Source organism: Pseudonaja textilis, chromosome 5, assembly GCF_049901715.1.
Source record: "Pseudonaja textilis isolate UNSWEBS1 chromosome 5, rPseTex1.2, whole genome shotgun sequence".
Lineage (NCBI taxonomy): Eukaryota > Metazoa > Chordata > Lepidosauria > Squamata > Elapidae > Pseudonaja > Pseudonaja textilis.
The window spans coordinates 64,958,748-64,971,504 of record NC_141994.1 but is presented as its reverse complement, the minus strand read 5'-3'; the positions used below and the strand labels follow the sequence as shown (position 1 = coordinate 64,971,504).

General features: G+C 39.1%; 1 protein-coding gene across 41 annotated transcripts in view; it reads right to left on the bottom strand.

The window, feature by feature from the left end:
* PLEKHA5 (pleckstrin homology domain containing A5) overlaps positions 1-12,757 on the bottom strand; it is a 203,985-nt gene that overhangs the window by 117,033 nt on the left and 74,195 nt on the right. Inside the window, exon 1 of one of the 41 annotated variants that reach the window (XM_087935162.1) lies at positions 3,140-3,300. The exons of 39 other annotated variants lie outside the window; for them this stretch is intronic. In XM_087935162.1, the coding sequence (XP_087791288.1) occupies positions 3,140-3,159 (20 nt within the window). In that variant the 5' untranslated portion in view covers positions 3,160-3,300. Of the gene's footprint in view, positions 1-3,139; positions 3,301-12,757 lie in introns of those variants that run through there. One more of the 41 variants, XM_087935183.1, reaches the window with a different exon arrangement.

Genomic DNA, 12,757 nt, shown 5'->3' with positions numbered 1-12,757 from the left:
AAACTATAAATATCAGCAACCAGTTTCTGTAAAAAGATGAAGAATGCTCAAAACGTTTATGTGTGGGACTAAGAAGAACAGAATAGAATAGAATAGAATAGTAGAATAGAATAGAATAGAATAGAATAGAATAGAATAGAATAGAATAGAATAGAATAGAATAGAATAGAATAGAATTCTTTATTGGCCAAATGTGACTGGAAGGAATTTGTCTTGGTGCAAATGCTCTCAGAGTACATTAAAAAAAGATACATTCGGCAAGAATCATAAGGTACAACACTTAATAATAGTCATAGGGTACAATAAGCAATCAAATCATACTAGGAAACAGTCAATATAAGTATCAAAGTAGAAGGAGAATATAAAATGAGAGAAGAATAACAATAAGCTATATATCTAATAAATTCCCTGTATTATGTAGCACATTAAAATATACCAAAGAAATGTAATCAAATTACCAACACCACCATGAGATTCATTCAAATTCAATCTTGGTATCATCATGTATCTACACTTAGCTGACCTTGACTGTATCTTTTTAAAAAAGCTGGGAGACTACAAGATACTCCAGACATTTCTAGTAGCACATAGTAATTAGTAGCTTCCAGAAGCATCTTTCCTACTCTAAGTTCAGATGTGACAGAAATTTTTAAAATATGAAAAAAACAACAACCCACCATTCCTTTAACTATGATGTGCAGGAGAACCATGGAAAAAACCATGAAATTCTTTCCAATACATAATACCCTTGTCGGTATTAGAAAACTAAGGTGTACCAAGCTAAAACAACAATGTACTCATGTAATACCTGGATAAACAAATCCCAGGAGAAAGTCCCTAGACTTACCACACAGATTCATCATAAGAATTTGGAAGATAGGTTTCTAGGAAATGCATCAATTTATCTCACTTTTTAATCATCCTGTTCTTCTCTTGAGTGGTGTTATATGCAACAATTTAACCATGTGGAGACAGACCAGCACAAAAACCCTTGTTACTACAACAGCATCTTTCCATCTCATCTGTCTCCTTCTGGTATCACATACTTTCCCATTTTAGCTAAGCTGCTGCTAAAGCTGAATTAGGTTGATACAGAACTGCAAAAGGAACTGCAACAGGAATAAAAAACAGAGGCAGGACTCTTCAGAAGTTGCTAAATTTACATTCTCAGCATCCTTCTCTCTTCGCTGGATGTGCTGACTTAAGACCCCTGGGAATTGTGGTTCAGTAACATCTGGAAGTCTACAGTTTCTTCAATGATATACTGAGAGACGATCAAGAATAAAAAATGCCCTGTATTCATTTTTCATTTTTCACCACAGCAGATGTCAAAACTATTTAATGGAACTAATTAAGATAAAATGGAATGAACATGCTTTCAATAATTATGACACCAATAATGTTTTAGAAGTTTTGAGAAATATAAAGTCTATGAAAGCATAATGTAAGCAAGAATCAAGAACATTTTAATATATTCCAAGGAATGTAAGGAATTACTCCAAATAGCTGCAGATTTTAGTGATTTTAGGAAGAAGCCCCCATATATCACCAATGACCATTTTCAACTATTTTAAAGAACAAAGACTACACAAAAATTTGCAATTCTAAATTCCTAATACAAAATAAATCAAAGAATAGCAACTAAGGAATGATTCTGTCCTGTTAATATGGCATCACAACATAAAATTCAAACCTAATCAAACTATGAATTCAAGCCACGGTTGAATTCTCTTTATCATTTGTTGGACATGGGGCTTGTTTGCTATAGGAATTGCAACAAGTTGAATAAGATGTAGAAAAAAATGTATTTATCCTTATTGTAATGCATGTTGACATCCTGCATGGTAAAAAATTCAACACATTAAATTAAAGTGATGTTTATATGAAAATAATGTTATCATCACAAAAACAATTTTGGCATGGAAAGATTTTGTACAACTGCAATACAATCAAAAGCTGTTTCACTGAAAAGGATTTTCATTCTAAGAAGTGATATATTTGATCATTTTAGTAAACAGAGGGTCTGTTTATAAATTAATAGAAGTACACACATGCTCAAATACCTACTAAATCGGTTCAAATAGAAGTATACCTTCAATTTCATATACTGTATGCTATTTTGTTAGTATAAGGATTTCTAAGAATTTTTAAAGTTATTTTATATAAATATATTAGAATTTCTAAAGACAAGCTATCAGAACTGTCATCCAAAAGGATGCTACAATTATCCATCAAAAACAAAATTTTAAGAAATCAACCAACAGACACATACTTTTTAAAAGTCGAATTGGGGATTAAGGCTCACTGGAAATAGTAAAACATTTAAACAAGAGCTTCTGATATAACTGCAACAAAAATTATGCATTTGGTGAATAAGAGACAATCTTTCAAACAGTCTTCAGATTCTACTACTGTATCAGTTCTATATATTTATAAATAATGGATGTCATACACTGTAATTATTTCTCTGCCCCCCCCATTTGAACAATGATCAAATTCTCTTCAGGGAAATCCCTAGAATAAATGTTGTTCTTTATTATCTTTGTAACATAAACAAGGCAATGTTCTTTCAAGGTTATTGTCATTTCTGTTTTGCTACTTCAATTGTAGCACAGTAGCTTGACAATCTATACAAAGTGTCAAATTTAACAATTTCTAATTCCTGTGGTTGTTATCAATGCTTCAATACTTTATCTGTCTACTAATCTGGATGGGGAAAAATGGCCAGATGGTAACTACTACACACATGAAACACATAGTAAAAACTATTTCTAAAATTGCTTTTGTTTAAGCTATTTTAATGTTGATCTAATTCATCTACATTCACTCTCTGGATTTATCCTCTGACTATTCCTCATTGCTATTTTTTCAACCACACAACAATATTTTTTGCAATACAATCCTTGTAGCTATGAGGAATCAGACCAACAATAAACAATAAACTACAACTAAAGAAGGAATCAGAGCAGCAAACCGTTAAAAGTAAAGCTAAAGAAGAAAATCCAAGGAAGCTCTTTCCTCTTATTTAAACGTAAAACTGAGACAATTTACACAACTAGATGTTTCCAACACGGCTCGGCTTGTGTAAGGAAATAAGAAGGATTTTTATTGGGGTTAAATAGAATATGTAATAGCTTACCAGCCTTCAGAATAATTCATCCTTCACCAAAGCCTTAAAGAAAACAACACGGGGAATGCTACAAGGCAGAACTCTTCAAGCAGCTCCCCAATGAGCTATGAACAACCTGAGCGTAAGAAAAAGCATCTTGGCTGTAAGAGTTGCTAGCTTTGTGGGAAAACCGATACTGGAGTGATGTCACACTGCTTCAGAAACAAAATCACAAGCACTGTTCTCTCACTTAGAGCACGGTTGTGCAACAGAGGGTTTATGAATATATGCAAATAACTCCCAAATCTCTCTCTCTCTCTCTCTCTCTCACACACACACACACACACACACCCCTCACATCAAAGGCAACAAATGCATGAGGTTTCGTGGTAGCAAGTTCTTTTATTTAACTCTCCCATTTTAGAGAGGGGAGTTTAGGTTGCCAGTTCACCGGGAGAAAGTATAATTGTTATCTAACACCGCCAGCGTAGTAATTTAAGTCACATACTTTGCCAGTTATAAAGATGAGAGTCTTTGTTTCTCTGAGCAAACCGAAGTACAGTCTCTTCTTTCCATAGAAGCCAAACATGATGGTTTTTTAATGAAGTAAAATCTTCTTAAAATGGAAAAGGTCTACAGGGCTAGGAAATATTCGTTCTGCTCAATGTGGATTAAATCTACCATACTTGATAGATCTTATCTTCGCCCATAAAAATAGAGATCCAGACAAAATCTCCTTATAGGAATAATTCTATGTCTTTACTTTTGAAAAAGATGCATGCATAATCTATCAGTTCTGTGGGATTACCATGGTGGAAGTGGATTGAAAAGGTGAAGTACCATTTCACCCATGTGAAAATGGGGGTGAAATGGTAGATAGATCTGATTAAATAACCATGTCAAGTGTTAATGTTATTGAAAATGAAGCCCAGACTTCATTTTCTATTCTACTGGGAGCATCCACTCTTTTATTACTCTGATAGCAGAGGTTTACAATGCTTTTAGGGGGAGGAAGACATGTTTTTCCAAGATACAGGTAGTCCTCGACTTACAGCAGTTCATTTAGTGACCGTTTGAAGTTACAACAGCACTGAAAAAAGCGACTTATGACCATTTTTCACACTTATGACGGTTGCAGCATCCCCATGGTCATGTGATTTACAGTTGGATGCTTGGAAACTGCTTCATGTTTATGACAGTTGCAGTGTGCCAGGGTCACATTATCCCATTTTGTGACCTTCTGACAAGCAAAATCAACGGGAAAGCCAGATTTACTTTCACATTATCCCATTTTGTGACCTTCTGACAAGCAAAATCAATGGGAAAGCCAGATTAACTTAACAACCGTATTGCTAATTTAATAACTTGCAGTGATTCATTTAACAAACGTGACAGGGAAAGTCATAAAACCAGGCAAAACTCACTTAACAAATTTCTCACTTAGCAACATAAATATTGGGCTCAGTTGTGGCCGTAAGTTGAGGACTACCTGTATTTTAGTCTAAAACAGTGGTCTCCAAATTTGGCAACTTTAAGACTTGTGGACTTCAATTCCGAGAATTCTGGAAGTTGAAGTCCACAAGTCTTAAAGTTGCCAAGTTTGGGGATCCCTGGTCTAAAATAAAAAGAAAACAACTTTAATTTATACATATCCTTTAACCTGTTACTTTCAAGGGACAATAAAGTACACTGAATGAGAAAAATTCCTCCCAGCAAGAGGCAGGTGCTGTGCTAAGAACCATAAAGTTGTGGGGTCACCTCATTTATAAATGAGGTTGCACTCATTTCCAATGGGGGCCAGAATAGAACAGCTCTCAATCCTTTCGCACCCCGCCTTCAATTTCCTCAGATGTGGTTAAAAACATACTCATTCTAACAGTTGGCCAGGACCAAAAAGATCTTGGGAAACAGGAACATTAGGGTGAGCACCAGCCTTCAGAGTCTATGAGGTAGTCCTCGGCTTGCAACAGTTTATTTAGTGACTGTTTGAAGATAAAAGGGCACTGATAAAAGTGATTGATGACATCCCCATGGTTGAGTGATCGAACTGAGATGTTTGGCGACTGACTCATATTTTATGATGGAGGTAGCATTCCAGGGTCAGGGGATTCACACTTCATGACCTTCTGATAAACAAAATCCATGGGAAAGCCAGATTTACTTTATAGCTAACTTAAGAAATGCAGTCATTTGTTGTGGCCTGCTCGCCGCAGGCCCCTCCAGAAGCCGAATCAGAGGAGGAGGAGGAGGAGGTGTGGGAGTCGGGGTCAGTATCAAGAGCTCCAAGGGGGAAGAGGGGAGGGGAGCTGGTAGAGAGAGAGGCAGAGCCTGGGCCGCCCGTCAGCCCTCAGCTGGAGAGTCAACAGCCCCCAGGTCTGGAGGTGGCTGATGAGGAAGAGGAGGAACAGTCGGGCCCAGTGCCTGATGCAGAAGGCAGAGGAGAGGAGAGCAGTGGAAATCCGTTGGCTGATCCTTGCGAAGGAAAACCTACTGCTGCTAGTAAAGCCCCACCCCAATCTAGGGATAAAAGGCAGGGGACGGAGATGAATAGATGTGCCAGACAACTATTCATCTTCTGGCCGGACAGATTCTTTTAGCCTGCGGTGAGAGAAAATTTTTTTGTCGGGGCTGCCGGGCACTCCTAATAAAGGAATCTTTGAGTTAACTTCAGAGGGTTTGTTATGTTTGGGGATCTGGTCAGAACAAATTCACTTAACAATTGCAGCATGAAAAGGTGGTAAAATGGGGCAAAACTCACTTAACAACTGGCTGACTTAGCAGTAGAAATTTTGGGCTCAACAGTGGTCGTAAGTCGAGGAATACCTGTACCGTCAATTAGGATAAAGGACATAGTCTCTGTCAAAATGGATGAAACCGTAACTCTTTTAAAATGTATATGATTTCTGCAGCATTTGTCATGCCTTTCAGCCCTGTCTAAATTATCTGATTCTTACAAAAATTGATTTGTTCTTTTCAGACGAACATTTTGTCATATAATTCTCACTTAGTACTACTAATCAGTCTCTTTTTCCTTGTATTCCTTGCTTTCTCCATAAACATTTCACCTGCAAGCCAAATGTGCTCACCCAATCCTGCACTATGCCCTCCAGTGAACTCATCTGATGATGTCTCTCTCAAACTTGAATGTTGATATATGAAACTCTCTGTTTGATTTTTGCTAGGATGGCAAAAGCATCATTACATTGTTAACTTTTACTGCAACAGATGTCAAAAGCAGAAACATAGAAATAATCCGATACTTTGTGGGGTTGAATTAATCAAAGTCGATTCGAGCCTATCACCAAGATGCTAATTATTTTGCAAATTTGAGAAACCTCAAACTGCTTCCCTGTTACTCTTAGATGAAGGATCACACTGGAACTCTTCACGTGCCCCACAACAACCAGACATTTTCAGTGGGGATAAATATACAATACAGCTGATGGTTCTAGTAACAAGTTTTGCTTGAGGTCTTTTGGTACTTTTTGCTCCTCTAAAATCTGACTACAGAAGAAAGTCTATGTGTTTACTTCTAATAAACTTCAAACAACGAGCAGTAAAGCATCCACAAAGCGTGAATCAATATACCTGTGGCCTGAATGTTTATTTGATCAATTAGGAATTTAAAGGTGGAGAAAGGCCACTGATCTAATGCAAACTTGAAAACTCTTACCTTCTTTCTCTGTTATACTTCATGACCCATAAACATAAATGTACTTTTTCCTCTTTTCCCTTGTTTAATTTATATCCAACCTTTTGTTCAGGAGCTCAAGATGGAATATATAAAAATTCCTCCTCCTATTTTCTCGAAGGGAAGCGGTGGCTCAGTGGCTAAGATGCTGAGCTTGTTGATCAAAAGGCCGGCAGTTCAGCAGTTCGAATCCCTAGCGCCGCGTAACGGATTGAGCTACCATTACTTGTCCCAACTGCCAACCTAGCAGGGTGGGACTGGACTCTCCCTTCGGCTCCCCAAGAAGAAGCGTTCAGGTAGGACCAACGCCCCTTCTCCACTGAGCCGAAGGGAGAGTCCAGGATGGGACATACCAAAGCTGGCTGATGGCTGTCCTATAGGTGGGAACTGGATTGGTCAGAGGTCCCCACTTCTACATGAACACCCTGCAGGACTCATCTTCCAAAGGCTGCCTCTGCTGAGGCAAAGGAGTCAATTTTGTAATGTCTTATAAATGGGTCACCGATGACCAGGTCACAGCTCTACAAATGTCCAGAATCGATGCCTGCGTTGCCCAGGCTGTGGTGGTCGTTGCACTTCTGATTGAGTGTGCAGTGATTCTCCTGGGTACAGAAAGCCTCTGTAACTCATAGGCCTTTGCAATGCAGACTCTGAGCCAGCGACCCACTGTGAAAGGTGTCACCCTGCGACCCAAAGTTGACGGCTGCAAGGAAACAAACAGGGCTTCCGTCCTCCTAAGGGAAGAGGTTCTATCAATGTAAATACGGAGGGCCCTCTTAACGTCCAAGGTGTTCCACTTTCTCTCCAGTGCATGGGTAGGCCCTGGATAGAAGTTAGGCAAAATCAACTCCTGTGAACGATGGAATAAGGAGTTCACCTTGGGCAGAAAGGTAGGGTCCAACCACAGAACCACCCTGTCTGCATGGAATATGCACAGATCCTTCCCGATGGATAAGGCCGCCAACTCCGAGATATGCCTGGCCGAGGTAATGGCCATCAAGAATGACACCTTGCACGTGAGTAAGTGAAGGCTGATTTTACACAAGGGTTTAAATGGGGGAGGAGTCAGTGCCTGCAGGACCTTAGGCAAATCCCAGGTGGGGTAGCGGTGGACCACCGGTGCCTTCAAATTCATAGCTCCCCTAAGAAAGGCTTTCACCCTAGAGTGTTGGGCCAGAGAAGTAGAGTCCTTGACTAAAATCACCGAGGCCAAGGCAGCCACCTGTCTCTTCAAGGTATTGGGGGCGAGACTATCACTGCCACGGTGCTCTGGGAACTGGATAGGGGGTCAAGATTCAATCCTGATGGCCAACCCCCCCTCCCCAAGGGACAATCCTGGAGATGAACTGCAAGATTGTCCCCAAATGTGAGAAATGGCCATTGCCGCCGCTGCCGAAAAAAAGGGGGCATTTAGCAGCAGATGCGGCTAGCCCAAGTCAAGGGAAAGTGGATCGGGAGAAGGTGAGTTAAATAAGATGCCGCCTCCCGCCCCCAGCCCGGGCCACACAGGCTCTCAGGGTCACCTCCACCCAAATTCCAAGCAGAAAGGGAAAAAAAACCACCAGCAAGAAAAGTTTAAAAATTAAATAATAAGCAAAAAAAAATGCAAACCGGAAAAAAGGCGCGAAAAAATGAAAGTGCTAAACCAGCAAGCCGGCTAGCTGTCAAACCTGATATAAGCCTCTCTAAGACAAAAAGCTTAATCCAGGGGGTGAAAATTCTTCTACAATATGAACTATTCAGAGCCCTTAAAGGGTGGTCTGAACACTCTGAGACCGAGTGAAGAACTGGGGACTGTTACCAGGGGGTCTGTCCTCAGCTTTTCAACTCGGTCTGCAGAGTTAGGAGACTAGAGACTACCCATCCTGGACTCTCCCTTCGGCTCAATGGAGAATATGTTTTATATCTTTAATGCCCAAAGCAGCAAAGCTTCAATCTATCTAGTAACTGTACACCACATGCTAACCTTCCATTAACAATGTAGTAACATTTGTTCCCTCTAGTGGTGAAAATATTCCATAGCTTAACTAGATTCCAGGACTTTAACAACCTAATTTGATTCTGAGAATCATTATTGAATAGGAAATACTACTGATAGTCATTATTGAATAAGACACACTATTCCAAATAAAAGTATGATCTGATCACGCATATATCTGACCACACAGTCTTCCCAGTAAACTGCTCATTTAAATAAACAACCTATAGGATTATTCTGTGAAAAATAGTTGAATTTAAAACAATTTAAAAGAAGGCTCACACAATTTTTTGCAGGTGCAAGAAGCATACAGCAATACAGGATGCCTAAAACACGTTACCTAATAAGTAGAGTGTAAGAAAGAGATGAAAGAAAATCTTGCTATAAAGAATGAATGAGTTCTTTTATTATATATCTGATTAGACCTTATGGGATTCTACGTCTTACTCTCAAATCACGCTCAGAAAAGTTTTCTATGTATACATTTCCCACTTCTTAGAATTAAGACATGCTTCTTTATCTCTAACCTTTCTGTAATACAATTTTCTTAATGTTTTTATACATTGTTTTTAATGTTGTACGTGCCTTCATTACATGCTCAGAAGAATATTAGTAATGAATAGGGAAGAAGTAAATGGAAAGATGTTAGGAAAAAGTTAGGCTTAGCTGTCTAAAACTATATTGTGCTATTTTGTAAAGTGGAAAGTCTTCTTTGGAAGCAAGACTTTCTTTGCATTCTGTGAAATAATTTGCTATATGCGCTCAAAATCTGAAATATTCCCCAGATCAAAACTACTATTGTATTTCTTTCTGACATTTTGTTTAGCTTTGTGACTGGCTTGGATGCAACACTGAACCACAGTATATTGTGAAATAGTTCCTTATTTATGGTCATCTTTACTATGATCAGTGGAAACTGTTGATTTCAAACTGTACTTGTTTTCACGTATTAATATACTAAACTCAAGTGCAATTATCCAAGGTGCCTAACCTTCTAGTAAAACCCAGAAAACGTAGGATTCCCAATTCTCAATTCTCATCCTCACTTCCTCTGAATAGGATAATTCTATAATATCTGGAATGACTACAAATGAGTGGAATTAACTCCACTGTAAGATAGCCTACCGAAAGCAAAATCAGTTTTGACTGAATTACGAAAAAAAATGCTGTTATCTTCAGTTCTTTCAGCTGAATCAGAGAAATTCTTTGCCAGTTATTCCAAACCAGAACTTTTTTTTTAAAAAAAAAAGGTTTGTGTGTGTGTGTGTGTGTGTAGATAAAACATAATCTATAAGCAACAGGTAAAAGACTGGATGCAATGTTCCCCAAACCATTCTGATAAATGAGCATAGGATTAGTAGAGAAGGTGCTGTACATCCAAAGTGATCTTATCAAATCCCGAATTTAATTTTCTATTAATAACAGAAAAAAACTGCAACAATGCAAGGGCACCTTATTCTTTCTTTCTCCACACTCCTTCGCTCTAGTTCTAAGGGATAATCGTAAGCATGAGGCCAAAAAAAAAAAAAAAAGGAAAAGCTAAGAGTTGGTGACAGGTAATGCACCCATCAGTACAATTTCTGAAAGGCAAGGTCTTGTTAACAAGCAACTCGAAGATGGAGTGAAAAGCTGAGAAAAAAACACTCGACATTCTCCATTATACAAGAGAGAGAGAGGGAGGGAGAGAGAGAGAGAGAGATGCCCTAATGGAGTGGGATGACACTGAGCTGTAACCCCACCTTTTCTTCGCTTATACTTGGTGAGACACCTAAAGTAACTTCCATTTTATCATTAGTCTGGCAAAGCTTCAGCAGATCTAGAAATGTAAACACTGACGCAGGAGATTATAGGTCCGTGATGGCGAGCCTATGGCACACGTACCACAGGTGGCATGCAGAGCCATTTGTGCAGGCACACGAGCCCCAGGCAAACTCACCTCACTGTGCATGTGCGTGCCTTCTCGCTGATTTTCAGGCCTTTTTCGGCCTCCCAGAGCCTCGAGGGAAGCTTCTGCAGTCTTTGGAGGCCAAAAAACAGGCCCGTTTAGTCACCTCCTATATTTCCAAAAATAACAGAAGTGACGAAACGGGTCCATTTTTCGGCCTCCAAAGGCTGCAGAGGCTTCCCTCGAGCCTCTGGGAGGCCGAAAAAGGCCTGAAAACCATCTGGGAGGTGTGCACATGCGCAGTGCAGGTAAGGGTGGGGGAGGGATCGCACATGCATGTGCAGGGGGAATGCCCCCCCCCCCCACGCATTGCCTTCTGGGTGCTGCAGTCTAACTTTGAAATTTTTATTTTTCGGCCCCAAAAGGTTAGCCACTACTGGTATAGGTAATCCTTCTGACTTACAAACCATTCGTTTAGTGACCATTTGAAGTTACAACTGCACTTTAAAAAGTGATTTATCATTGTTTTTCTCACAACTGTTGAAGCATCCCCATGATCGTGTGAGCAAAATCCAGACACATGGCAACTGACTCGCATTTATGATGGTTAAATGCCCCAGGCTCATGTGATCCCCTTTTAGGACTTTTTGAGAAGCAAAGTTAAATAGGGAAGCCAGATTCATTTAACAGCCGCGCTATTAACTTAACAATTGCAGTGATTCAGCAACAAAAAATTTGGGGCTCTGTTGTGGTCATAAGTTGTAGACTACGTGTAATATTAAAATTGCCATCTTTGCTTGGTTTGACAATTTAATCATAGTTAAAAGTACTTTTAAGAATTCATAATAGTTTAAAAACATGTCATTAAAAAAGACAGTCATATACTCCATAGACATGAAATAGAAACTTTTGAAGTGACCTATAACCTCTCAGATATATGTATTACATCATAATTTTGGGTAAGTATATACATCTACCATTTGAGGATAATAATTCAAGCATGTAACAAAATAGTATTTTCCCCAGAAGTGAAGGGTATTGAATGTATGTATGTATGTATGTGTATGTATGTATGTATGTATATATATGTGTGTGTGTGTGTGTGTGTGTGTATATATGAATGAAAGTCTTATTGTAGAGAAAAACTGACTTATTGCACAGAGCCATGAGAAGAGGTAAACAAAAATGAATGACGTAGACAAAAAGGGTTGAACAATTTCCCTTTGTCTTTTATTACTGATTCTGACTATACACGATAACACTTACCTAAATGAAATATTCATAAAAGCGAAATTGCAAATAAAGCAACAAGGCATTCAGGTTTGTAGAGTCTTACATAAAAAAAAAATGTTGAAATAGTCTTAGTAAACATTGATTAAAACTCACTCTGTACAAATAAAAGAAAAGCTCAAAATGATCAAACGAGGGGAAGGATAAATCATTCCCGGATAGGCTATTTTTGAAAGTCAATATCAAGGTGTTCAGAAGAGCTACATCAAAGCCAATCAAGGAAGCCAACAGAGAACCAGACATTTGGTACAAAACCTGTCTGCACCCATCACAAAGCAAAACAGATGGCATCTCACTGGCATTGCCTCAGCTTGATGTAAAAAATTCCAAAAATAATTGGGCAGCATCCTCTCTGCGACAGGCTCTTCAACTCAACCTCTTAATATGCAAATCATATTCATATATCTCTCCATCAGTAAGCTCAGCAGTACACAATTCAGTCAGGCTTGAAACAGTACAGGCAGTCCTTGACGTACAACAGTTCATTTAGTGACCGTTCAAAGTTACAACCGCAAAGTGACTTATGACCGTTATTCACATTTATGACCGTTGCAGCATTCCCATGGTCACGTGACCAGAATCTTGATGTTTGACAACTGACTCCTATTTATGACGGTTGCAGCGTCCTGGGGGAGGTGTCACGTGATCAGCTTTTGCGACCTTCTGATAAGCAGAGTCCATGGGGGATCCAGATTCACTTAACAACTGTGTTACCAACTAAACAAATGCAGCGATTCGCTTAACAACTGTGGCAAGAAAAGTCGTGAAATGGGGCAAACTCACTGAACAAATGTTTCACTTTGC